Here is a 27064-nt window from a genome sequence, read left to right as displayed (position 1 = left end):
TTTTAATCATTATTATTTTGTCATCACCGTCACTCTTCCAGGAGACTAATGTCCCTGCTGTTCTGTCCAAATTAAACATTGTTTATCCCTGTGGGCATCTGGCGAGGTGGCTAGGAGAGCCTGGAGCTGTTTCCTGTTGACGTGCCAGACTAGTCATGGTTTCTCATGTGATCTTGTTTTGTCTAGATTCCAGAATTCTCTGATGGTTTCTGGACTGGGTCCCAGTTGGCGTGCTGGACGAATTCGGAAACACCTTGGTCTTACTTCCCTAAAATCTCCATCTACCTGAGAGACGAGAACTCCAGCAGGTCATTCCGTATCACAATCCTGCCTCAGGTACAAACTTGGATTTGTGCTTCGCTCTTTTTATTATGCAAAAGTGAAAGCACTCCATGCATGACACGTGTATTAGATGTCACACCTGTGTTAGATCTCTGTCACCACAGTGATGCTGCAAAAGACAGCCACACGTTACTGCCCCTGAGTCCAGGCAGGCCGGTGTCCCTTGGCCAGGCTCACTCACGTGTCTCTGCTCAGCTGGTGGTTGGCTGGGCCCCAACTGGCCTCGCCCAGGCTGGTGTAGGATGGTCTCACTCACATATCTGGTGGCGTGTTGGATGGAGGAACGGAGTCATGCGTTTCTCTCCATCTAGCGCCTGAGTCACATGTGGTAACAGGGATCTGGGAGACAGAAAAGGACCACACAGGGGCTCCTGAAGTATCAGCCAAGACTGACCATCGTCTATTCCGTGGTGCTACCCAAACAAGCCCAAGGCCAGCCCAGATTCCGAGGATGGGGGAAGAGACGCCCCTTGCACTGGGAGGAGCCACGGAGCCACATTGCCAAGGGTGTGGCTACAAGGAAAAGGGAAGACCTGGAGACATTTTCGTCACACCTACCACATCACCCTTATATATTTTTCCTGTTTACATATAAAGAATAAAACTAGGCTGGGTATGGTGGCTCACACCTGTAATCCCAGTACTTTGGGAGGCCGAGGCAGCCAAATCGCCTGAGGTCAGGAGTTTGAGACCAGCCTGGCCAACATGACAGAACTCTGTCTCTACTAAAAATACAAAACTTAGCTGGGCATGATGGTGCATGCCTGTAATCTCAGCTACTTGGGAGGCTGAGGCAGGAGAATCGCTTGAACCTGGGAGGCAAGATCACACCACTGCACTCCAGCCTGGTGACAGAGTGAGACTCCATCTTAAAAACAACAACAAACAAAAACTTTACATTTAAAAATAAAATTGTTATAGAACTGTTTCCAGTGTAGCCAAGAGAATCCAAATATCATGGTAATTTGATACCCAAACCATTAGTTTAAAAAACATGTGAGCTCTAAATCTTTTATGCTCTTTCTTTTGATCATTCTTTCTGGAAGAGTGACGGTGATGACAAAATAATAATGATTAAAAAAAAAAAAGGGCCGGGCGTGGTAGCTCAAGCCTGTAATCCCAGCACGTTGGGAGGTCGAGATGGGCGGATCACGAGGTCAGGAGATCGAGACCATCCTGGCTAACACAGTGAAACCCCGTCTCTACTAAAAAGTACATAAAACTAGCCGGGCGAGGTGGCGGGCGCCTGTAGTCCCAGCTACTCGGGAGGCTGAGGCAGGAGAATGGCGTAAACCCGGGAGGAGGAGCTTGCAGTGAGCTGAGATCCGGCCACTGCACTCCAGCCTGGGCAACAGAGCGAGACTCCATCTCAAAAAAAAAAAAAAAAAAACTGGAATGTCCAAGATGAAGACATCATTTTTTTCTTACACTCCCAGTACCCACTGACTCCCTGTTTATCCTACACGTCTAATGAAATGGACCACGTCTGTTTTCCTCAGTTCCATTTCTCACCTCTTCCTCTTCCCCTCCGTTACTGAGCCCTCACGTGTGTGGCTCTCACCAGCACCTCTGTAACCTGCAGAGTACTGCTGTGCTCCCAAGCCCCGACCCTCTCTTCTTTTTGAAACTGTCGTCAGATTAATCTTCCTAGACCGCCACTTTCACCCGAGCCTCCCCTGCTATGAGTAAGCAGTGCATCCCCACGATTTAAATGCTCAGGGCTCGCTCCTGGCATCGCTGTCCATGGCCTCCCACCAGACCCCTCCTAGTTCCCCAGTGTTTTCACTGTACCCCGACCCTCTGCCGGGTGGCCCCTGACCCTCAAGCCCTCTCTCCTAAGCTCTGTTCCACCAACCCCCCTGCCTGAAATGCCCTCCCTTCCATACGCCACCCGTATATCCAGATTCTTCCCGTCCTTTAAGACTCAACTCAAACAACCCAGCTTTTGTTGAAACTATGCCGAGTAGAATAACCCATTTGTGAGGTTGCACCTCCCACTCAGCACGCATATTTTCTGGTCTGCTCATCTGGCGTGGAATCTTATCTTTAGGGTACGTTTTATGCCGTTGCCTTTTTCATTTGACTTCTCTTTTCTTAACTTCTATTTCGTTTTCAATTAATTATAAATTCCTTGAAGATGAGAGCTGTGGGGTGTAAAAGCTTGTCCTTCCTTCCCCAACTCCACCAGGCGGTGGAGGGAAAGTGCATCAGAACTGTTTGTGGAATGGACACATCAACGTGTCTTTGTTGCAATTTGATGACTTTGAGATAAAGGGAATTGGACTGCAGGGACAAGGAAGGAGGCGTAATTTCAGGAGGAAAAAAAGTAAATGATACTACTGCCTTTTCCCATTTTCATCTTTACATTGTAGGGATGTGCTTTCCAGAAAAGGAGAGATCTTGGGGAAAGGATTGAAAGCTTCAGGAGAAATTCAGGCCAACAGGAGACACCACACTCTCAGGAGACGCTGGAGTTACACGCTCAGCACTGCCCTTCTCTCACGCCATAACTTTGAGCAAAGGATTTAGCCCTGCCTGTGTCTCTTTAACTATAAAGGAGAAACAATAATACCTACCAACGACATTTTCAGAAGATTGCAGTATCTTTGGGTGAATGGCACTGCACTAAGTGATGCTACAACACTATGTTTTCAGCATCTTTAATATCCTGTGCTCTTGGTCGGGTGCCGTGGCTGACGCCTGTAATCCCAGCACTTTGGGAGGCTTAGGAGGGTGAATCACAAGGTCAGGAGTTCGAGACCAGCCTGGGCAACATGGTGAAACCCTGTCTCTACTAAAAATACAAAAAATTAGTTGGGCTTGGTGATGTGGACTCAGCTACCTGGGAGGCTGAGGCAGGAGAATCGCTTGAACGTGGGAGGCAGAGGTTGCAGTGAGCTGAGATAGTGCCACTGCACTCCAACCTGGATGACAGCATGAGACTCCATCTCAAAAAAAAAAAAAGAAAAGAAAAAAAAATCATGTTATCTTGATTACATTTTGGCTAGTACAGCGGCAAAATGTGGACATTATTTCACCAGTGTGGTGTGTAGTAATGTTAAAACCCAGCTTGGGGACCCAGGTGTGTGCTGCTAAATAAATATCAGGCACCAAGTACTCATAAGAAGCAGGAGGAGGAGAAGGCAGGCATTTGGGGGAAACCTCTCAGTCCAGGCGGGTCACAGCTGGGAAGGGTTGCTTGACTTCTTCAGTAGCTTTTAGGACCCAGCACTGGGCAAGCTCAGGAGCAGAATGAGAGAGGTTTGGGAGCATTTCATCTCATTTGCACATCTCTGCCTCAGAATTCATTATTGCTTTCACTTATAATGGTAGATATTTTTTGGTTGACTTCCACATGTTCCCATTTTTTATTTTTAAAAATCCACTCTGCCTGCTGTTTTCCTGATTTCTTACTCAGCATCACATTCCACTTGCTTTCCATTCCCTTTCTGGGAAGGGACTCCCATAGGAAGCTGGGAAAGATCACCTGGTGAGACCCCACACGCTCCACGTTTCCCAGCAGAAAGGCTCTGCCCAGCAGTCTTTCTAACACCAAGGGAAACCGACAGCGTTCTTGTCCTCAGAGGTTTAGGATGGGGTCCTACCTGGGACCTCTCAAACACGAGCCCTAATAAGTGGGCAAACGATTGCCCCTGCAGAAAAGAGTCAAGTCCAAAGCAATTACTTTAAACTTTGTCCATAGTCAACACTATTTTCCTACAGCCCATGGGCTGAATCCTATGTGGCCTGTTAAAAAACAGCAGCCGCCAGCCCACAGGGGAGCTCTGAGGTTTCTTCACAGCTTCTGCTTTGTCCCTACTTGACCTGCCCGTCAGAGTGGTCACATGGCAGCCCCTCCCTGCTGGTCTCTTCTCAGTCTCTTCTGCTCCCTCCAAAATCACCCCTAGCAATCCTTCAAACCCCCTACAGCCAGAAGGCCCAGGACTCTTGTGTATTAGTGTGTCTGCCTTTTTCCTCCAAGTCTTTCTTCCTGCCTCTGCCCTTTAAGGCTAATCATTACTCACAGGAAGGTTCATTTGCTCACTCATTTTGCACTCTTGCTTTTCTCCAAACAAGTGGCACTTTGTCATACTCAGCTGCTATACTCTCTAATTGCCTGCATTTGAATTATTTGCTATTCAAAAGCCAAGAAATTGTGACTGCTGATAGGATACTGATTTGCTCACTGATTGTATTAAGGTTTGACCCATTTCCCGGCATACTCTTGGCTCCAGGGATATCAGTGGCCGACTCGACTACATTTAACACTGCACAGCGGCTGTGGGAACTGGCCCTCCTGAACGGCAGAACTTGTGACCCACAGATGCTGTCTTCTCTCTGGTGTTGATTACTCCTTCTTCTTTTCACTGAGGAAATCGTCCTGCCTCCATCAGGCTACCTACTTTTAAAACTCTCTCTGCCCGAGGGGTGCATGATGGGCTCCGGGCCAGCTAGGAGAGATTGCAGTGGATCCCGAAGGACGAGGACAGTGAGGACTTGGCCTGAGTCGGGCGAGGGAGTGATTAGATTCTGCTTCGGTTTCACAGGAAGGCTCACAGGAGTCTAGTTACAGTCTCCAGGCAGGGTAAGAGAGAAAAGGACTGGCCTAGCACTTTAGGGCCTGAGTAACTGGATGAATCGTGAATTTACTGAGACAGAGAACTGTGAGAGAGGTCTGATTTGGGGGGAACAGCCAGTGTTTAGGTTTTTACAGGTTACACAGGAGATGCCAATTGAGAGGTGGACAGGCAGGCAGACACAAGCGTGTGGCAATGGTGGCCCAGGTCTGGGCTGGAGAGGAGGAGTTGGGAGTCTCAGGCTAGATCGCGGGGTGACCTAGGGCCATGGGGTAGGGCCAGATGGGTCACCCAAGGAGGGAAGATTGAGGCCAGAACCTGAGAGTGCTCTGATGCTTGCAGGGGAGGAAGGTGAGGGAAATCCAATACAGTGCCTGAGAAGGAGCAGCCAGGGAGTTAGGGAGAAGAAGAATGTGGCCCTCTTAGAGTATAAGTGAAGAAAGTTTCCACACAAAGGAAGTGATTAGCGGTCAGCAGTACCCATAGAGGGGTCTGTGGAGGTACTTCCCACCGTATGGTTAGTGCCTGGTCCCCCTAGATTGGAAGCCTCGAGGGAGCAGGGACGGTGTGTCCTTCACCACCGTAGTGCTGGTGCAGAGGGCAGCATTTGAGCCATGTGAAGTCCTCAGCGGAAAACCTCTGGGCAGATAGCTAGATGGCCAAATGGACATGAGGACTAAACTCTGACTGTTTTTTTAGTTCTCTTGCCCAAATTCCTGCCTAAGGGGCCTGGGGAGTTCGCTCTACAAACCATGAAGTCTCACCAAAGGGGTTTTATTGTTTGTTTGTTTGTTTGTTTGTTTGTTTATTTTGGAGAGGGAGTCTCGCTTTGTCGCCCAGGCTGGAGTGCAGTGGCCCGCATCTCAGCTCACTGCAAGCTCCGCCTCCCAGGTTCACGCCATTCTCCTGCCGCAGCCTCTGAGTAGCTGGGACTACAGTTGTGCACCACCACGCCCGGCTAATTTTTTGTATTTTTAGTAGAGAAGGGGTTTCACCGTGTTAGCCAGGATGGTCTCCATCTCCTGACCTCGTGATCCGCCCACCTCGGCCTCCCAAAGTGCTGGGATTACAGGCGTGAGCCACTGCGCCCGGCAAGGGGTTTTATTTAACCTTGTATAATATGGCCTGCTTTCTAGCCTGGCTCTGGCATGACATCACATAACGAATAAGGAAAGAAATCCAAATATTTTAACCCCAAATGGATTTCCTTTTCATATTTTGAAATTGCCCTGCAGAGCTCTCTCTTGTGAGAAAAATCTACGTTCTACAGAGACTCCCCTTTTCCCTTTTTTTATTCTTTCCAGATCCAGAAGATAATCAACTAAGAGTCAGGCAACCTTTATTTTTTTTAATACATAAATACTTTAAGTTCTGGGGTACATATGCAGAATGTGCACGTTTGTTACATAGGTATACATGTGGCATGGTGGTTTGTTGTACCCATCAACCCGTCACCTACATTAGGTATTTCTCCTAATGTTATCCCTCCCCTAGTCCCCCACCCCCTGACAGGCCCCAGTGTGTGATGTTCCCCTCCATATGTCCATGTGTTCTCATTGTTCAACTCCCACTTGTGAGTGAGAACATGTGGTGTTTGGTTTTTTGTTCCTGTGTTAGTTTGCTGGGAACGATGGTTTTCAGCTTCATCCATGTCCCTGCAAAGGAGGTGAACTCATCCTTTTTTATGGCTGCATAGTATTTCATGGTGTATATGAAGGCACCCTTTTAAATTCTGTAAGACACATTTCACAACCTCTTCTCTTCACAGCCTATTAGCTAAAAGCTTCCTCTGCACAATAAAACTTTGGTCTCCACAATCCTTTCTCTTAGTCCAAACATTTCCTTTCTATTGATCCTAGATTAGGTAAACTCAACCAATTATCAACCAGGAAATTTTTAAATTTACCTCTAACCCGGAAGCCCCACTTTGACTTGTCCTGCCTTTCTGAACCAAACCAATGTACATCTTAAAAGTGTTTGATGTCTCATGTGTCTCAAAATTGTATAAAACCAACCACCTTAGGCACATGTTTTCAGGACCTGCTGAGGCTGTCTCATGGGGGGCCATGGTCATTCACACTTGGCTCAGAATAAATCCCTTCAAAATATTTTACAGAGTTTGACTCTTTTCGTCAGCAGATAGACAGACGTCTTCTGGGCGTGTGCACCTGTGTGGAACTCCAGGGGATGCATACGGGTCACCTGCTCTGTCACTGATCAATAATATTGATCACCATGCTTTTGATCTTCTCTCCTCCTGGATGGCAGGGATGAGATCATCTTTCTTTCCCCGTGACTTCCCCCAGCACCTGGGAGGGTCCTGAGCATGAGTGTGACCTCAGCAGTTTTGTGTTGTTGCCTGATTTGTGCTTTTTCTTGTTTGTTTGCTCTCTCCTCTCCGACAAACAGCTTTACATTCAGCCCATGATGGGGGCCGGCCTGAATTATGAATGTTACCGATTCGGCATTTCCCCTTCCACAAATGCACTGGTGATCGGTGCCACGGTGATGGAGGGCTTCTACGTCATCTTCGACAGAGCCCGGAAGAGGGTGGGCTTCGCGGCGAGCCCCTGTGCAGGTGAGCGATTCTAGCAGTGAACAGGGATCCCCAACAAGATCCTTTATGTAAATGTCCTGACTTGGAAACAGTTCTTGATGGCAAATCAATTACCATTGAGTTGCTTCACTCATTCCTATCACCAGTGATCAAAGTCTTCTCAATAAAATGGATCATGGGATTGCTGAGAGAATTAAATGACATCATCCATGTGAAACTTCAGTGCTTGGCACATGGGAAATGCTTACTGAGTGTGAGTCCTGATAGTCACTAGGAGTAAAAATACGCCATGGAGCTTTGGAGTTGAATTGCAATTTTTCGACAGTTAAAGCAAAATGAGTAAGGAAGAAATTTCACATATAAGCTGTGTACATTAATTTGGCCTTAAAGCTGTCCTCATTTTGAAATAGGAAATGAACACCTATCACTGCAATTTCTTGAAATCCTAACATAATGAGACCAAGGAGCCTCTGTTTGTCGTGGGATTCCTTTGAAAGGTGTGTGAGGGCGGCCTGCAACATGACTCTGCAGTGTAGCTGGAGGGTTGGCAGGTCTTCAGAGAAACCAGGAGAGCATGAGAAAGTCAAGAGGATGGATAAACCCCATAAGCTTGAAAATGTCTTCAGATTTCACAGTTTGCTTGAAACGGAGTGCTCACACCGCACACAGCTTAATGGGAGGATTAGGTATTTCTGACGGACAGTCCAAGCCTGCGAGGCAGAGACAAATCACAGAAGTGGGCATGAGATTGAGTTGCTGGAGACAAGTGGAGGAAGAACCTGAATCAGAAAAGTGGCCAGGAGAATTGCAGCCTTTCAAAATAAGATGTTAAGGGACTGAAAAAAAAAATATTGGTACATTGGATTTGAAGTCAGGAGCAGAATGGAATTCCAAAGTTGTGCTGGTGATATGTGAAAGGAGAGAAGAATTAAGTGTGAGGTCAAACAAGAATCGATGACAAGGAGGTAGAATAGAAGAAAACTTGGGAATCGATACAGAAATACAAGATTACTATGTGGTTGAAGGAAAGGGGGTTTTGTAGGAATTTGATGGATATGAGATACTGTTGGAGGACAGGTGAGAGTGTTGGGCCATCCTGGGAGCCTCAACTCAGACCTTCACTCTGATCTCAATCCAAGTGTAGAGCTGCCAGGATGAGGCGCACAGGCCAAATGCCAAGTGATCACAGCTGAATTATTCTGGTCAGGAGAGATTTCAGTTATTATTTTTTAATACCTAAAACATGGTCTTAAAACAGGACTCCTGGTAAATAAAGCAGATGAGAGATGCTTCATTAACTGGCTTTAGCAGAGTGGCATTTCAGAAAAGTAAAGTAACAACTGAGAGAATAGAAATATTAAAAGATTGCACATGGACTATTAGGCCAATTCATATTCTGTATAAATAAAATCATCCCAACTAGTGTATGTATATGACACGTCATAACATGTCTTCATAAATATCCACGCCGACGTATCTCACTTTGCATTTGTGAGCGGACTTGGAACCCTTCCCATTGTCATGTTTTTTATCTTTGCTATGAGTAAATGTTTACCTTTTGCATGTGCAGTAACTCTTTCAGCCTGTTCAGTTATCATTGAGTGAGACCTTTCTCTGTGGCAGCAAGCAGGACTGAAATATCACTGAATTTCCTAACTGTGACTATTCTACTTCTTTTTAACCAAGGGAATCTAAGAACTTAAGCAATTTTGCCCACAATTTCTGTTCTCTCGTTAAATATCATTAAAGTAAAGGCTACTATGGCAACAGCTGTTAGAGTGTCCACTTAATACTGCAGAGTCTAATAACCATTTGTTTACTAAGTGAATTACTGTTGGAAAGGGTGTGATATTAGGAGTCTCTAGGCAGGGCAACTTTTTTTCCCTGAATTTCACTGTGAGTTATTGGCTAGGTGCTCTTATATACACTAGTTCTTCCTTTTTAAAAAATGTATTTGACGTTTTGGTACTTAAATGTTAGATTTTAGCAGCCGTGGGAAAATACGCTTATATATGTCTCCTCTTCCATGTGGATTGTTTAGCCATTAAAGTAATTACTTTCCTCAGGGCTGCAATTAAAGGCCCTAGACAGTGCTCGATAGAACCCTAATAAATGGAATAGCTATACTGCCTTTCTTTTTTTAAGTGTTTATTTTTCATTATGAAATGTCTAAGTAATAAAAAAACCTTAAGTTACAGAAAATCATATACTATATGTGCATTTATGGAATATCTAGATTTAATATTTTGTCACATTTTCTTTAAAATTTGTCTTAGACATAATAAACCAAGTATAGCTAAAGTCTCACCCCACCCCCTTCCCCAGCAATTACTCATTATCCTGGGATTAGTGTATATTCTTATCGGAATTACTATATATTTATAATTTTACTAGATGGGCATGAACACGTTGTATTAATTAGCTGTTGCTATGTAACAACTTAGCCCCAATGTCACAACTCTCTATCACATTCTGCAGTTTCTTTCTTTTCTTTTCTTTTTTTTTTTTTTTTTTTTTTGAGACAGGGTCTTGCTCTGTCACTCAGACTAGAGTATAGTGCAATGGCAGGATCAGGGCTCACTTTAGCCTCAACCTCCCTGGTTTAGGTGATCCTCTGACCTCAACCTCCTGAGTAGCTGGGACTACAGGTGTGCACCACTGCCCCAGATAATTTTTTGTGTTTTCTGTAGAGAGGGTTTTGCCATGTTGACCAGGCTGGTCTCCAGCTCCCAGGCTCAAGTGATCGACCGCCCCACCATGGCCTCCCAAAGTGCTAGGTTTACAAGCATGTGACACCACACCCAGCCTGGCTTTGGTTTTTGTTTTGTTTTTAAAAGACAGGGTCTCACTCTGTTACCAGGCTGGAGTACAGTGGCATGATCTTGGCTCAGTGCAACCTTCTCCCAGGCTCAAGCGATCCTCCCACCTCAGCCTCCCAACTACCTGGGACTACAGGCATGTGTCACCATGCCCAGAACATTGTTGGTATTTTCTGTAGAGATGGGGTTTCGGCATGTTCCCCAGGCTGGTCTTGAACCCTTGGGCTCAAGCGATCCTCCCACCTTGCCGTCTCAAAGTACTGGGATTACAGGCGTCAGCCACCATGCCTGGCCATCTCGTGGAGTTTCTGAGGGCCAGGAATTGATGAGGGGCTTAGCTAGGTGTCTCTGGCCCACCATTGCTCATGAGGCTGCAGCTGTCTGAAGTCCATTGAAGGAGCTGGTTCCAAGCTCGCTGTCGTGGTGGCAGGAGCCACACTTCCCTCACCATTTGTACCTCACCCCAGGACTGCCTGATGTCCTCTGGTCAACCCTGAGCAAGTGATCCAAGAGAGCATGACAGAGCACCCAGGACAGAAACCCCAGGTTTTCATCACCTAATCTTGGAAGCAGCATGTTCTTACTTCTACCCTACTCTGTTGGTCACACAGAATGACCCTGATATGATGTGGGAGGGGACGACGCAGGTAAATGCAAGGAGGCAGGGGTCATTCGCAGTCATCTTGGAAACGTCCTACCATATACTTCACAAAGCCTAGGTTGGTTGATTTGTTTGGTTTTTTTTTTTTTTCAATTTATAGGAATGCTGTGGTAGTGTGTATTCTTTGTCAACTTGACTTTATTGTTTGACATTACATTTTATAGATTTTCCATATTGATATGACTTCTAGCTTATTTGTTTTGACTGCATAGTATCTCAGTTTATGAATGTACCCAGATTACCCATTTTTGTCTTAATTAACATTTGGATTATTTATGTATTGGCAATTATAAACAGTACTGCAGTGAACGTCTTTGTGTAGGTGAATGAGATCATCTAGATATGGAATTTCTAAATGATTTAATATGTAACTCTTCAGTGTTATTGGCTACGGTCAAATTTGTCTTTAAAGTAGCTGGAACATCAGCATTATATGAGAATTTCCATTCCTTAAAAGCATTACTGTATTTGTTCTGTCTTTGTGTTTTGCTAATCCATGTATGTGCAATAGTGTCACATTTTAGTTGATTACTTTCAAGATCACACAACTTTGGATATGTTTTTGGGATGTTTGAGCTTCTTTGAGGGTGAATTTTTCTAATAGAGTGCGCACATTTTTCTGCCCGTATTTTTTACTGATAGACGTGAGTTCCTTGTATTTCTGAGATATTAATTTTTCTGAGTTATACTAACTAGTCTCCCTGACTTTTCTTTGTACTTTGTTTTGGTGCCTTTTATTTATATGTATCTTTAATTTAGTGAAATCAAATTTACCAGTATTTCTCTCATGAATTATGCCATGTGCCTTATTTAAGAAATACTTCCTTAATCCAACAAAATAGGAATTTTTTTCTTCTAAAGATATTGTATACTTTTTTCTTATTTTCTTCCAAAATGTGAATTAGGAAATTAATTTTTATAAGGATGTTCCATTTTCTCCGCATCCTTATTGAATATATAATGTTTCCCCTCTGATTTTTCTAATTTTTTATGAAAAAAATTTATATACAGAAAAGACTAAAAACAATACCATGCTGTTCTGCATACCAACCATCTAGATTTAGTAATTTTTAACATTTTGCCATATATCAGTATGTGTGTACAGGTAAGTATGTAGCTTTTGCTGAACCATTTGCAAATAAGTTGCAGATATGACTTTCATCCCTAAATATTTCATTGTGCATCTTAAAAATAAAGACATCTTCCTATATAACCATAATACCATAATCACACCTAAAAAATTAATAGTATTTGCTGAATATCATGACTGTGTCGGCCACATGCAGATTTCCCCAGGTATCCCCAAAATGTTTGCATTAACTGTTTTGCTTTTTATTTTGTTTCGGAAGGCCAGTTCTCTTATAGAATGTATCATATTCAGTTTTATCTGTTTCCTAATGATATACTGCATTGATTTTACTTCATATTTCCTTGAACTTAAGTCTAGAGTCTTAATTAGACTTCAGTTAAATGTTTTTTGCAAGGTATCTAATGAATTTTAATAGCATCTTTGTCATGTACCAAGTCCCCATTTATGCCTGAGCCTACTTCTGAGCATTCTGTTCCATTCCACTGGTCAAGTTGTCTATCCCTGGGCTAAGCTATATAGTTTTATTATTATTATTTTTTTAGTTATAGGACAATATCTGGCAGGGACTTGACCCTTCTTATTCTTCTTTGGAGTTCTCTTGGCTACTTTTGCCCTTTTATTCAGCTTGTCGAGACCCCTGAAAAACACTGTTGGGATTTCTATTAGAACTGCATTGAACTTATAGAATTAACTTGAGAAGAAACCAAATCTTTACCATATCAAGTTTCCCCTATGAATGTACCCTATCTTTTCATTTGTTTAAGTCTTCTTTTGTGTCCTACTGCAGTGTTTTGTAATTTTGTCCAGAAAGATTCACACATAGACTTATTCTTATGTGCCTCTTAGTTCTTACCACAAATGAGATTATTTTACATTGCATTTTCTTGTGGGTTGTTGGGAATATGGGTATGCAATTTTTATGTATTAATCTTATATTCAGCCACATTGCTAAGTTCTCCCTTTTAGAAATGGTTTTTAGAGTAATTAGGATTTTCTATTAAAACAGCCATATAATCTGCAAATAATATATTTTAAATCACTTGTAATCTTCATATCTTTTATTTATATTTTTTGTGATGCCCTCTGAGACAATATTGAATTCAAATGGTGATAATGGACATTTTTGTCTTTTTTCTTAAAGGAAATATTTCTAATTTTGTACTATGGAGCATTATGCATAGGATAGGTTTGTGGAATTTCCTTCTCAATCCTAAATTTAGGGATTCCCAGTTTCTGAAAAGTATTCAGTATGAATAGAAAAGTTTTTTGACCATTTCCACATTAAACATATTTCCTAGAATTCCATGTATAGCTAAACTGTGATGCAGAATTGAGGCAAAATAAAATTTACTTTTCATAGTTTTTAATAATACCTGGGGACTGGTAAAAGTGAATGCCTATATATATATACCTACTCTATAATCAACATTCAACTTTAAGCATATGCCTACTCTGTGATCCAACAGTTGTCACTCTTAGGTGTACGCAAAGGAGAAATGAATGTGTAACTGTACGGAGACGTAACTAGACAGTTCACAACAACTTTACACATAAAATAACTAAAGTAATACAAACTTTAGTAGTTACATAAATACATAAAACCATCACTTTTATCAAAATAGAAACATCCCAAAAGGCAACCAGAGGAAAACAGGTAAGCAATTGTTGACTTGCCATTCAGTGGAACACCACACAGCAATTTTCTTTCTGCTGAAGAATGTGCTTTTGGATGTCTTTTATTAAAAACTATGAAAAGTAAATTTTATTTTGCCTCAATTCTGCATCACAGTTTAGCTATACATGGCATTCTAGATTGCCCGTGTTCCCTTAGTGTTTTAAAGATTCAGTTTCATTGTCCTCTGGCCATGATGATTGCTGAAGAAAAGACCCTAGTTGGTCTTAGTTGTTGTACCTTTAAGGGTAATCTGTTGCTTCTCCTTAGTTACTGGTAAGACTGCTTTTGTTTTAAATTTCTAGTGTTCTGAATAGTGTTCTGAAGTTTCACCATGATGTGTCTAGGTATAGCATATTTTCCCATCGTGCTATACCCTTTACATTCTCTGAATCTGACAACTCATGTCTTTTGTCATCAATCTTAGAGAATTCTCAGCTGTTACCTCTTCCACTATTGCTTCATGCACATTCTTTCTAGTCTCTTCTTCTGGATCTCTCATATCAAGTAATGAGATTTCTCATTATTTATTTCAGGTCGCTTGACCCTTCATTTATGTTTTCCTTTCTATCTTTGCTGCATTCTGTGTAATTTCTTCAGATACATTTTATATTGGCCTAATTCTCTGTTCAGCTATGTTCAATCTACTATTTAACCTATTCAGTGAGATTTTTTAATACTTTTTATTATTTTTATTAGTTTTGGATTCTTTAATTGTCTTTGGTTTTGGGGGTCTTTTTTTTTTTCTTGTCAGTTTTTCATTTCGGTGACTATATTTTTCATTTCTAGAAATTACATCTCGTACTTTTCCAAATATACCATAGCTGGGCACAGTGGCTTATACCTGTAATCCCAGAACTTTAGAGGGCCGAGGCAGGAGGATCGCTTGAGTCCAGAAGTTCAAGACCAGCCTGGGCAACTGTGTTAGTTCATTCCCACGCTGCTATAAAGACATACCTGGGACTGGGTAATTGATTAAGAAAAGAGGTTTAACCAGCTCATGGTTCTGCAGGCTGTACGGACTTCTGCTTCTTGGGAAGCCTCAGGAAACTTACAATTGTGGCAGAAGAAGAAAGGAAAGCAGGCACAGTCTTCACGTGGCCAGAGCAGGGGTTGGAGAGAGAGAGAGAGAGAAGGGGATGGTGCACAACCATATCTTGAGAGAACTCTATCATGAGACAATACTGGGGGGTGGTGTTAAACCATTAGAAACCACCCCCATGATCCAGTCACCTCCCACCAGGCCCCACCTCCAACACCTGGGATCCCAATTCAACATGAGATTTGGATGGGGACACAGAGCCAAACCATATCAACAACAAAGTAAGACCCTGTATACAAAAAATCAAAAGGTTAGCCAAGCATGGTGGAGCATACCTATGGTTCCAGCTACACAAGAAGCTGAGGCAGGAAGATCACTTGAGCCCAGGAGGTCAAGACTGCAGATGGGCCATGATTACGCCACTGCACTCCAGCCTGGGAGACAGGCTGACTCTAAATAAACAAATAAACAAATATGCCAGTTAACTTTTCTGTAGTGTTTTGTAACAGTTTTATTATGGCTTGGATTTCCTTTATCTTCATTTTAGTTTTTATTTAATTTAAAAGGCTAGGTAATATTCAGAAGGTACAATGTAGTGCATAGTCCTTCTCCCTCAGAGGTAATCATACCTCATAGTCTATTATATGGGTGTGCCTAATTTATTTAACCAGTTCATTATTGACAGGCATTTAGGTTAAGTCCTTTGTTGTTACAAATAATACTGCAGTGAACACCATGTATCCATATTATTCACATATATGGAAGTATACATCTAGGTTAAATTAGAATTGCAGAGTTAAAGAATATAAATATTTATAATTTTAATGAATATCACTTTGTTACCTTCCGTGGAGCTTATACTCGTTGATACCTGGCCATACCTTCTCTTGTAATGTAGATGATGACCTGTTTCTCCAGTCAGCCCACCAACCTGGTGTTACCAAACTTGGAAATTTTGGTCATCTGACAGATGAAAAATGATCTCAGTGTAGTTTTTTTTTTTTTTTCCTGAGACGGAGTCTTGCTCTGTCGCCCAGGCTGGAGTGCAGTGGCCCGATGTCAGCTCATTGCAAGCTCCGCCTCCCGGGTTCACGCCATTCTCCTGCCTCAGCCTCCCAAGTAGCTGGGACTACAGGCGCCTGCTACCTCGCCCGGCTAGTTTTTTGTATTTTTTAGTAGAGACGGGGTTTCACCGTGTTAGCCAGGATGGTCTTGATCTCCTGACCTCGTGATCCGCCCGCCTTGGCCTCCCAAAGTGCTGGGATTACAGGCTTGAGCCACCGCGCCCGGCCGATCTCAGTGTAGTTTTAATTTGTGTCACTTTCTGTGAGTGAGATTGAGTTTCCTTTCAATGACTAAGGTCATTGTTTGTCCTTTTCTATGAACTACCCACTCATATCTTTGCCCATTGTTTTCTGTTGGATTCTTTTTTTGTATTAATTTGTAGGAACTCTTTATGTAATGGAATAATTAACGATATGCTTGGATGAAAAAGAACCTATACTTTCTGTCTCAATTGTAAATTTTTAAAACTTTGCTGGCCGGGCACGATGGCTCAAGCCTGTAATCCCGGCACTTTGGGAGGCCGAGACGGGCGGATCACAAGGTCAGGAGATCAAGACCATCCTGGCCTACACGGTGAAACCCCGTCTCTACTAAAAAATACAAAAAACTAGCCGGGCGAGGTGGTGGGCACCTGTAGTCCCAGCTACTCGGGAGGCTGAGGCAGGAGAATGGCGTGAACCCGGGAGGCGGAGCTTGCAGTGAGCTGAGATCCGGCCACTGCACTCCAGCCTGGGTGACAGAGCAAGACTCCGTCTCAAAAAAACAAAAACAAAAACAAAAAAAACTTTGCTTATGACATGTTTTAGCGTAAAAAATGTTTACTTTGTATATTTAAATAATTTGCTATTTTGCTTTAAGGGTCTTGGGACTACTGTTACCTTTTAAATGGTTTTCCTCACTAAAAGTGCTCTGTGACTTATTCAGGTACTTTCATGTTTGATTTAACTTGGCATAGAATGTGTGGATTAAACTTCTTTCCTCCAGGGTGACTACTCCATTGTTACAACATTTATCAAATAATTTATCTCTTTTTTTTTTACTTTAAATCCTAAAATTACTGCATACCAAATTCTAGTGAATATTTGGGAGATGTATATCTATTTCTGGATTTTCTGTACTCTTTCATTGATACGTCTTACAGTATTAGTTCCTTTTAATTATTCTTTTTCAGAACTTTCCAACTCTTCTTTCTTAATTTTTTCTTTTATGAACTTTTGAGCCATCCTGTTTAGTAAAAAAAAAAAAATTGTATTTTAATGAGTTTTTAGTCACTTTAAACACAGCTATGGTATAATCTTGTGCACATTGTTCTATTTTTCCATCACTGATGGGGAGTTTATCTTGTTTTTGTGTCTGCTGGCTACTCTCTCCTAGGGGCTTTTTTCTCATTTGCTTTGCAATTTTTTGTTGTAAGGTTCTATTTAGAGGGAGCACACTTTTCCTTCCAAGAGAGTTCAGTGTGCCTTGGGCTGTAAAGTGTTGCTATAAAGCAATTTTGCATTTGTTTCTGTTGAGTTTCCTCAAACCATGAGAACCTTAGGATTTGTATACCAGGTTTGCGAATTTAGATGCCAGCCATGGTTGAGGTGGAGATTTAGGGGCTCCATTTCTCGTGGGAGAGTTTCTTGCCCTCCTCCCCCAACCTCTTAGCCCGTGAGCTGAGCCAGGCTTCCTTGTTGGTAGAATTTCCCAGCTCCTTTACCAATGGGCAAGGCTTGCACAGGCATCTTTTGGTGCCCAGGGTCAAGTCTCTCGCCCCTCCTATTCAAACTCAGCCCTAGGGCCCATTTCTGGTTGAGGAATGTCTCTTACTTCTGGGCTTAGCTATAGAGTTAAAAAGTTATATTTTATCCTCATTTCTCTGTATTGCAACTGGAAGAGGTTCTACCTTCACACCAGCCACTGTTTGAGGACCCCAAATCTTTGGGGGCTGCCCTTCTCTTGTAGTGTTTTTTTTTTTTAATCTTGGTTTTCATGGTCATTTGTGTTTGTCAGATGACACTTAGCCTAAGGGTTGGGATTGGGGGAGCAGTGAGTGGGAGCTGCTTGATTAGAATCTCTTGGGGAGCTTTTTCAAAATACATCTGGTCGACATCCTCAGGCCTTTTCCAGCCAGGGCACAGCAGGTTGGTGGTGGGTGGGAAGGTGATGGGTAGTTTGGAAAAAGTTCCCCAGATGCTTCTCTTATGCTGCCCCTGCCTCTCCTCAGCCCACTCCCACCCCTGCTGAGAATCATTACTGCGGTCGCATTGGCTGGAGGTCAGGGTGTGTTATGGCTCTGGCCATCGTCTCATATCTGACACAGATACTAGGGACTGGAGCACTTTCAACCGCCTCTGTGTTGCTGGGCCAAGTGTCCTACGGCTACGAAAATAATAGAGTGTTAAAATTGACAACTCTCTGTTATTTTAATGTATCCAAAGCTTATGAAATACCACCCATCTCTTTTTATAGATTGAGACATTTAGCACCCAAGAGCTGTATAGATCTCAGCTTGTACAACTTCAGGCACATGATGGATTATGGCAGCCATTTCACTGTGAATTTTTCTTGCTGCAGGTTGAAAGTGGATCATCTGGTACATGCTCATGTTTAAAAATAGGAAAGCTAGCTGTTAAGAGCAGAGTTTCAGAGACACTCTTCTGCCATCTACTTAGACTACAATCAACAGATACCAAAGCCAGGGGTCCTCAAAGGTATAGATCAGGCAGCTGTGTTTCCTCATTTTACAGAAGAGAACACTGAGGGCCCCAGATATAGCTTTCACGTGGTTGCAGAAAAAAAAAAAAAATCTGGCTCTGAGTCCAGAACCTCTGTCCTGAAACTCCAGAATGTTCTTCTAAGTAAACCATGCCACTCAGAAAGCATCTTAGTACCAGAGAATCAGTGTGACGGGACAGTTCTCATTATTTTGTATGCTATAGGGAAAAAGAATAGGGAAAAAGACCTGACCATTATAATTTTTATCCTTGGTAAAATTATAGATCTTCCACAGGCACTCATTATCAACCAGATCCTGACCTTTGAGAGAAAATATACAATTAAAATTGTAACCCGAGACATTGATGAAAAAGTTAAAAATAACAATTTAGTAACAGCGGACATTTATGTAGCACTGATCTTAGCCCAGGACTGTACTAAGTGCTTAACATCTATTAACTTCATTGTTCTTACAAGACTGACTTGTAGGGGCTGTTATTACCTTCATTTTATAGATGACAAAATCTATAAGTTAAGTTAAGTAACTTGTCCCAGATCACACAGCTTGTATGTGGGAGCTAGGATTGGAACCCCAGAAGCCTGGCCCCAGGGTCATGCTCTCACCCAGTGCATACAATGGCCTCTCATAAATCAATCCAGTATAAAATGTTAGAATCTGCTTTAAAACCGTAGAATTAGTAGTGTAAGTAATCAATGTAGAGACCATGCAGTGAATGGCATTCCTGGAAAAAGCCCCCAGAAGGAATTTTAATTCAGCTTTCCTTTAATTCTGAGCAGCTAGCTAGCAAATATGCGAATACAGTTGTTCCCAGATAATGCTTTATGTCTGACCATCTTAAACGGGCGCTGTTTCTCAAAAACTTAAAAACAAAATCCATGACTTCTAATTATAAAAGTGATACATGTCTACTTGGGAGGCTGAGGTGGTGGGAGGATGGCTTGAGCTCAGGAGTTTGAGGCTGCAGTGTGCTACTATCATGCCTATAAATAGCCACTGCATTCCAGCCTGGGCAACACAGCCAGGCCCTATCTCAAAAAAATAAAGAATAATACATGTGCATTGAAGAAAATTAATTTTATTGGGGTTTTTTTGCATTTTTATTATACACACCACACACAGCACATACGAAAAAATGGGTATGAACTCAGGCATTTGACTGGAAGAACAGTACTAAAATAATGTCCATGTAGTCAGCGTGACTGAGGTTGGTTTGTTTTTCTCCTCATCTCTTCTCCTTTTTTTTGAGATGGAGCTTTGCTCTTGTTGCTCAGGCTGAATTGCAATGGCGTGATCTCAGTTTACCGTAATCTCTGCCTCCTGGGTTCAAGCGATTCTCCTGCCTCAGCCTCCTGAGTAGCTGAGATTACAGGCATGTGTCACCACGCCTAGCTAATTTTGTATTTTTAGTAGAGATGGGGTTTCTCCATAGGCTGGTCTTGAACTCCTGACCTCAGGTGATCTACCTGCCTCGACCTCCCAAAGTGCTGGGATTACAGGCATGAGCCACCGTGCCCGGCCTTGGCTTTTTTTTTTTTTTTCTAATCTCAGTGAGATTATATCAGATGTGTTATTCTTTGACATGCTTTGATTATCTTATTCTTTTGACTTTTTAAAACAGCTTTGTTGGGATATAATTGATATAAAATAAACAGTTCATGTTGAAAGGATACAGTTTGGTGTGACATATGTGCTTACCTTTGAAACCATCACCACAAACAAGGTAGTGATCATATGCTTTGAGCTGTTTTCCCTGCCTCCCAGGTCCTATGGACCCCGTGCCGTTCCCAGGAAACCACTGACCTGCCTTCTGTCACTGTAGACTAGTTTGCATTTGTTAGAATTTTATATAAATGAAATCATACAGTATGTATTCCATTTTGTCTGACTGCTTTCACACAATAAAATTATTTTTAGGTTCATCTAGAATGTTTCATGTTCAATAGTTCATTTTTATTGCAGGTCAATTAGGCATTACAATTTCTTTATCCCCATACACCTGTTGATAAACTTTTGGATTGTTGCCAAGTTTTGGGTTTTTTGGCAATCATAAATAAAGCTGCTATCAACAGTAGCATGCAAGTCCTTGGACATATATATTGCTTATTTCTCCTGGATAAACACCTAGGAATGGAATGGTTGAGTTACATAACACGTATGTTTCACTTCTTTAAAAGCTGCCAAACTCATTTTCAAAGTTGGCTGTATTATGTCACATTTCTGCCAGCAGCGTATGAAAGTTCCTGTTGTTAAACATCCTCACCAACATTTGGTATGGCCAGTATTTTCATTTTAATAGGTATTAATACTTAGTGGTCTCATTGTGGTTTTAATTTGCATTTCCCTAATGAGTAATGATCCTGAGCATCTTTTCATGTGCTTTTTTGCCATTCATGCATCTTTTTAAATGAAGTGTCTTTTCAAAGGTTCTTGCCCATTTTTGTATAGGGTTGTTTGTTTTCTCATTGAGTCCTCAGAGTTATTTATATATTAAGAATACAAGTCTGGGCCAGATGCGGTGGTTCATGCCTGTAATCTCAGCACTTTGGGAGGCTGAGGCAGGCGGATCACAAGTTCAGGAGATCGAGACCATGGTGAAACCCGATCTCTACTAAAAATACAAAAAATTAGCCGGGCGAGGTGGCGGCGCCTGTAGTCCCAGCTACTCGGGAGGCTGAGGCAGGAGAATGGCGTGAACCCAGGAGGCAGAGCTTGCGGTGAGCCGAGATCGAACCACTGTACTCCAGCCTGGGCGACAGAGCAAGACTCCATCTCAAAAAAAACAATACAAGTCCTTTATCAGAAATTTGGCTTGCAAATATTTTGCCAAGTCTTTTTAGTCTGTTAATATTTTCTATTAAAGAGAAGTTCTTACTTGATTTTGATAAAATCCATTTTTTTTCCTTTTACAAATTGTGCTTTTGGGTATTATAGCTAAGAAATTTTTCACCTAACCCCAGGACACAAAGATTTCCTCCTGTGTTTCTTTCTAGAAGTTTTGTACTTTTAGAAATGTTATTAAATATATATATATATAAATATTATAGAGATGGGGTCTCGCTCTGTCACAAGACTGGAGTACAGAAGTGTGAGCACAGTTCACTGCAACCCCCATCTCCTGGCCTCAAGTGATCCTCCTACCACAGTCGCCTAAAGTGCTGGGATTACAGGCATGAGCCACCACTATACAGGGCCACAAATGTGTTATTTAGTTTCCAAATAATTAGGGATTTTTCCAGAAGCTTTCTGTTATTGACTTCTAATTTAACCTCAGTGCGGGCAAGGAATAGAGTTTTTATGAATTGAATCTTTTGAAATTTATTGAAACTTGTTTCATCGTCCAGAATATAGTCTATCACAATAAATATTTCTTGTGCTCTTGAAAACAATGTATATTCTTCTACTATTATGGGTGGATTATTTTGTAAGAGTTAGATCAAGTTAGTTGATAGTGTTGTTTAGGTATTCTATATCATTACTTATTTTCTGTCTGCTTGCTGTATTATTGAGAAAGGGATTGTGGAATCTCTGACTGTATTTGTGGATTTGTCTATTTCTCTTTTCATTTTCATCAATCTTGTTTCAGGTATTTTGAAACACTGTTATGAGGTACAAAAACATTAGGATTTGTATGTCCTATTTATGAAGGGAACAGTTTATCGTTATGAAACTACTATATTTATCTCTAGTAATTTTTTTATCTGTATCTATTCTAATAATACAGCCACTCTGGATTTCTTTTGATAAGCATTAATATGATAGTTTTTTTCCATCTGTTTAGTTTTAACATTTTGGATTACATTAAAAGCGAGTTTCCTGTATGGAGAATATACTTGAATCTTGCTCTTTATCTAATTTAACAGTCTCTGTTTTTTAGTTGTGATGTTTAGGCCAGAGATCAACAAACAACTGTCTATAGGCTGAATCCGGCCTGTAGCTTGTTTCTGTATGACCTGTGAGGTAAGAATAGTTTTTAAATTTTTAAAGGGTTGAAAAAAATCAAAAAGAAGCTAACCTAAAAAGCTTAACATATTTACTGTCTGTCCCTTTACGGAGAAAGTTTGCCAAATGCTGATTTAGACTATTTATATTTAATGTATGATTGATACGTCTGTGTTTAACCAGTAACACAAGAAAGAAAACCGTTTTTCTTTTTGTCTCATTTGTTCCATTTTTTCCCTTTTTTCCTTTTTTGCTGCCTTCTTTTGGATTATTTTCTATTTCTTTGTATGTCCTTGGCTAGTTTATTAGCTATAACTCTATATTGTGAAATTTTAGTGGTTGCTTTAGGATATGTAGTGTAAATTTTTTAACTGACCACAGTCTACCACTTCATATAGTCTAAGAGCCTTACAACAACAGACTTCCATTTCTGGCCTTCCGTTCTTTGTGCTATTGTCATACATTTTACCTATGCCTATATGATAAGCCACCCAGCACATTGTTATAATTTTTGCTTTAATTGGTTAATTATCTTTTTAAATATTTGACATTAAAAGTAAAGATTTTGTAACTACTATATAGTTCCCATTTCTGGTGTTCATCATTCTTTTGTGTAGATTCAAGTTTCCTTCTGATGTCCTTTTTCTTCTGCTTGAAGAATTTTCTTCAGTGAAAATCTGTGATGAGTTCTCTCAGCTTGTATATGACTGAAAACATTTTTATTTCTTCTTCCTTTTTCAGATAGTTTTGCTGGGTATGGAGTTCTAGGTTGACAGGGCTTTTCCTACCCCCAGTATTTTAAAGTTGTTACTCTATTGTCTTCTAGTTTGCATTGCTTCCAACATGAAATCATCTATAATCCTTATTTTTATCCGTTTGTACATAATATTTCTTTTTTCTCTCTCCTTGCTTTTAAGAAATTTTCTCTTTATCACTGGTTTTCAGCAGTTCACTATTATAATCTATGTCACGTTTCTTGTGTTTGTGGTCCTTTGGGCTTCTTGGATCTGTGGGTTTATAGTTTCATCAAATTTCAAAAATTTTTGGTTTGTTTTTTCACATTTTTTTGCCTCACAATGCCTTCTTCCTTCTGAGTACTCTGATTACATGAGTTAGCAGCTTGATGTTGTCCACAGTTTACTGATGTGCTCTCTTTTTTTTTCAGTTTTTTTCCTCTGTGCTACATGTTGGATGGTTTCTATTGTTACGGTTTTTTTTTTTAATTCATTAGTCTGTTTTTCTGCAGTGTATAATCTGCTCTTACAACCATCCAGTATATTTTTCATCTCAGATATTACAATTTTTATCTCTAAAAACTTGATTTAGATCTTTAATATCTTCTGTCTCTATTTAACATGTTTAACATTTTCTCTGGCATCCTGAGTAGAATACAGTTACAACGAATATCTTGATATCCTGCCTGTTCATTCTATCATCTATGCCATTTCTTACTAAGTTCCAATTGATTGATTTTGCTCCCTATTATGAACTGTTTTCCTGCTTCTTTGCATAATTAGTGCTATAGAATAAATGTTTATGTCCTGCCAAAATTCTTATGTTGAAACCTAATCTCCAAGGTGATGATATTTGGCGTTGGGGCCTTTGGAAGGTGATTAGGTCATGAAGGCAGAGCTTTGCTTTGTAAATGGAATACTGCCCCTTATTAAAGACAGTCCAAGAGAGCTCCCTTGTCTCTTCCACCATGGAAAGACACAGCAAGAAGATCATTATCTACAAACCAGGAAATGGGAGTGTAGATTGACTGCAGGGTACATCCCTCTGTTGTCAGGTGTTGGCAGGCTCTTGTTCATTGCCTTTCTTTTTCAGTGCACTTAGAAAAGCCATATTATGACAGAATCCACATTAGCAAGAAAATGCCGTCGCTTTGCAAAGTAATCAAGCCTGTTTTTTCTCTGATTTTAAAACCATTCTTTTCAGGTCATTATCCCATTGTTATTTTGACTTTTTCTTTCCTCAATCAAAAAGGGTATTATTTGGCAGCTCTGAAGATCTTGAGGCTTTAGTTATAGAAAAATTAAATGCTTAGCAGTGTTATTTTCTGGTGCCAAAATATTCACTTCTGTGATTAAATGTAGGTAAAATGGGTAAAGAGGCCTATTTCTTTTCCATATTGCAAGTAAAGCTTAAGATCCCATATTCCTGAAAGGGGCAGAGAAGCCTAGTGTAGGGAAAGGAAGTCTACTGATAATCCACAAACCGACTTTAAGAACTCATCTCAACTTTCTTCTTGATTTGAAGTTATTCAAGAGTCTCTAGCAGAAGTCACTGGGTGAATTTTAACTGTTTCTCTTTGTCACCACTGATGTCATGAATTAGGTGTTGCGTTCTCTTGCTGCTCCAGGCTGTCGATGAGACCCAGGATAAGAGTGGGGCAGGGAGGGTTTCTCGAGCCAGCCTGACCCGGGGAAGTCTCACAGCCCACTAAGGCTATGAGTCAGGCCGATAGGAAGTCCCTATCTGTTGTAGAATCCATGGTAGAGAGTGAACTCAGGTTGACTCCACCAGGGAAAATTCCCCATGACACAGGCAGGTCCAACTGAGCTTTCTGCGGTGGACTCTCCTACTCTTTCTCCTCTCTTTTCATCTCCACTGAGGAAGCACAACCCAAGCTGCTGCCACGACCAGGCGCTGACCTGCACTCTCACCTGCATAGCACTGCAGCCTCACCGGCCTTCCATGAAGCACAGGGTGCTCCCATATGTGCCCTGCTGCAATTCCCTTCTGCACCTAGGCTCAGTACCCACACACCTGGAAACATGCCGTCGTTCCAGTGTGCAAGGACTGGATCCCCGAAGGCGCGCTGAGCCGTGACCCCCTCAGTGCTTCCTGAGCTGTCTAAGCCACGGGGACCTCAGTGCAACTTTGTGGTTTAATCAAACAGGGGGTTCTGTCTGTGTCCAGTGTGAGAGGCGGACTACTCATTTCACAGCTGTGGACTTTCCCTTTCTGTCTCCCCAGAAATTGCAGGTGCTGCAGTGTCTGAAATTTCCGGGCCTTTCTCAACAGAGGACATAGCCAGCAACTGTGTCCCCGCTCAGTCTTTGAGCGAACCCATTTTGTGGATCGTGTCCTATGCGCTCATGAGCGTCTGTGGAGCCATCCTCCTTGTCTTAATCGTCCTGCTGCTGCTGCCGTTCCGGTGTCAGCGTCGCCCCCGTGACCCTGAGGTCGTCAATGATGAGTCCTCTCTGGTTAGACATCGCTGGAAATGAAGAGCCAGGCCTGACCTCAAGCAACCATGAACTCAGCGATTAAGAAAATCACATTTCAAGGGCAGCAGTCTGGATCGACAGCGGCACTTCCTCCCGTGCCCGCCCGTCTTCAGTCTCTGTTCTGCTCCCAGATGCCTTTCAGATTCACTGTCTTTTGATTCTTGATCTTCAAGCTTTCAAATCTTCCCTACATCCAAGAAAAATAATTAAAAAAAAAAAAAAAAAAACTTCATTCTAAACCAAAACAGAGTGGACTGGGCTACAGGCTCTGTGGGGTTGTTTATGCCAAACTGTCTACATGTGCCACCAACACAAAACAAAACCAAGCCTTGGCTAGTTCTCTTCTCTCTTCAATCTCTGGAAAAATAAGTGCATATAGTTGATAACCCGTCTTAGCTTACAGGAAGCTTTTTGTATTAATCACCTTTGAGGGTATTTTGCGCCAGACCTCAACCTGGGTCAAAGTGGTACAAGAAGGTTTGCAGTATGATGGCAGGAGAAGCAGCCTGGGGCCTGGGGATATAACCATGCTGTACCCTTCAGATCTGGAAACAGAGCCACAGGCCCCTCTTCTGGGTTTCTCTGTGCTCTGAATGGGAGCCAGAATTCACTAGGAGGTCATCAACCGATGGTCCTCACCAGCCTCTTCTGAAGATGGAAGGCCTTTTGCCCATCGAGGTAGAGGGGAAGGAAATCTCCTCTTTTGTACCCAATACCTGTGTTGTATTGTTGGTGCGAAAGTAAAAACACTACCTCTTTTGAGACTTTGCCCAGGGTCCTGTGCCTGGGTGGGGATGCAGGCAGCTTTGACCACGGCTGTTTCCCTCACCCAAAAGAATTATCATCCCAACAGCCAAGACCCAACAGGTGCTGAACTGTGCATCGACCAGGAAGAGTTCTGTCACCAAGCTGGCCACTATCACATATGCTTACTCTTGCTTAAAATTAATAAATCATGTTTTGATGAGAAAAAAACTTCTATTTCACTAGCTTAGTTGTCTCTTTTTCCAAATCTTCTCTGGAAGTAGGTTGGCTATTACCCTGTTGGGAAACAGGGAAATGGCCTGATGCCCATACTTCTGACCAGCTGTCGGGGAAGGAAGATGCAAGATGTGCAGAAGACACGAGGGAACGTCTACTTATCCCCGTGCTTCGAAGCCGTGTGTTTCCCTTTGCAGAACTGGGTAGGCTCAAGCATACCCATCCTATCAGCTTAAATCATTTAGCAGTTGACCTCTGTGCTTCCTCCTTTGGGGGTGTTGAATCTTTGGTAACAGGTGTACAGTGGTACCTTATTTGGGGACAGTCCCTACTTTCCGTCACTTATTGAGGCCTTTGCCAAAGA

The 27064-nt window shown here is 41.9% G+C and overlaps 1 protein-coding gene across 3 annotated transcripts in view; it reads left to right on the top strand.

The window, feature by feature from the left end:
- The window catches only part of BACE2 (beta-secretase 2), a 109732-nt gene extending 83030 nt beyond the window's left edge, over positions 1 to 26702 (top strand). The window contains exons 7-9 of one of the 3 annotated variants that reach the window (XM_023191763.1): positions 187 to 336; positions 7329 to 7497; positions 25466 to 26694. In XM_023191763.1, the coding sequence (XP_023047531.1) occupies positions 187 to 336; positions 7329 to 7497; positions 25466 to 25719 (573 nt within the window). In that variant the 3' untranslated portion in view covers positions 25720 to 26694. Of the gene's footprint in view, positions 1 to 186; positions 337 to 7328; positions 7498 to 25465 lie in introns of all 3 variants that reach the window. The other 2 variants (XM_023191771.2, XM_023191769.1) reach the window with 2 other exon arrangements.
- Positions 26703 to 27064: the final 362 nt, after the last annotated feature.

Source organism: Piliocolobus tephrosceles, chromosome 19, assembly GCF_002776525.5.
Source record: "Piliocolobus tephrosceles isolate RC106 chromosome 19, ASM277652v3, whole genome shotgun sequence".
Classification (NCBI taxonomy): domain Eukaryota; kingdom Metazoa; phylum Chordata; class Mammalia; order Primates; family Cercopithecidae; genus Piliocolobus; species Piliocolobus tephrosceles.
This window is presented reverse-complemented; position numbering and strand designations above follow the sequence as displayed.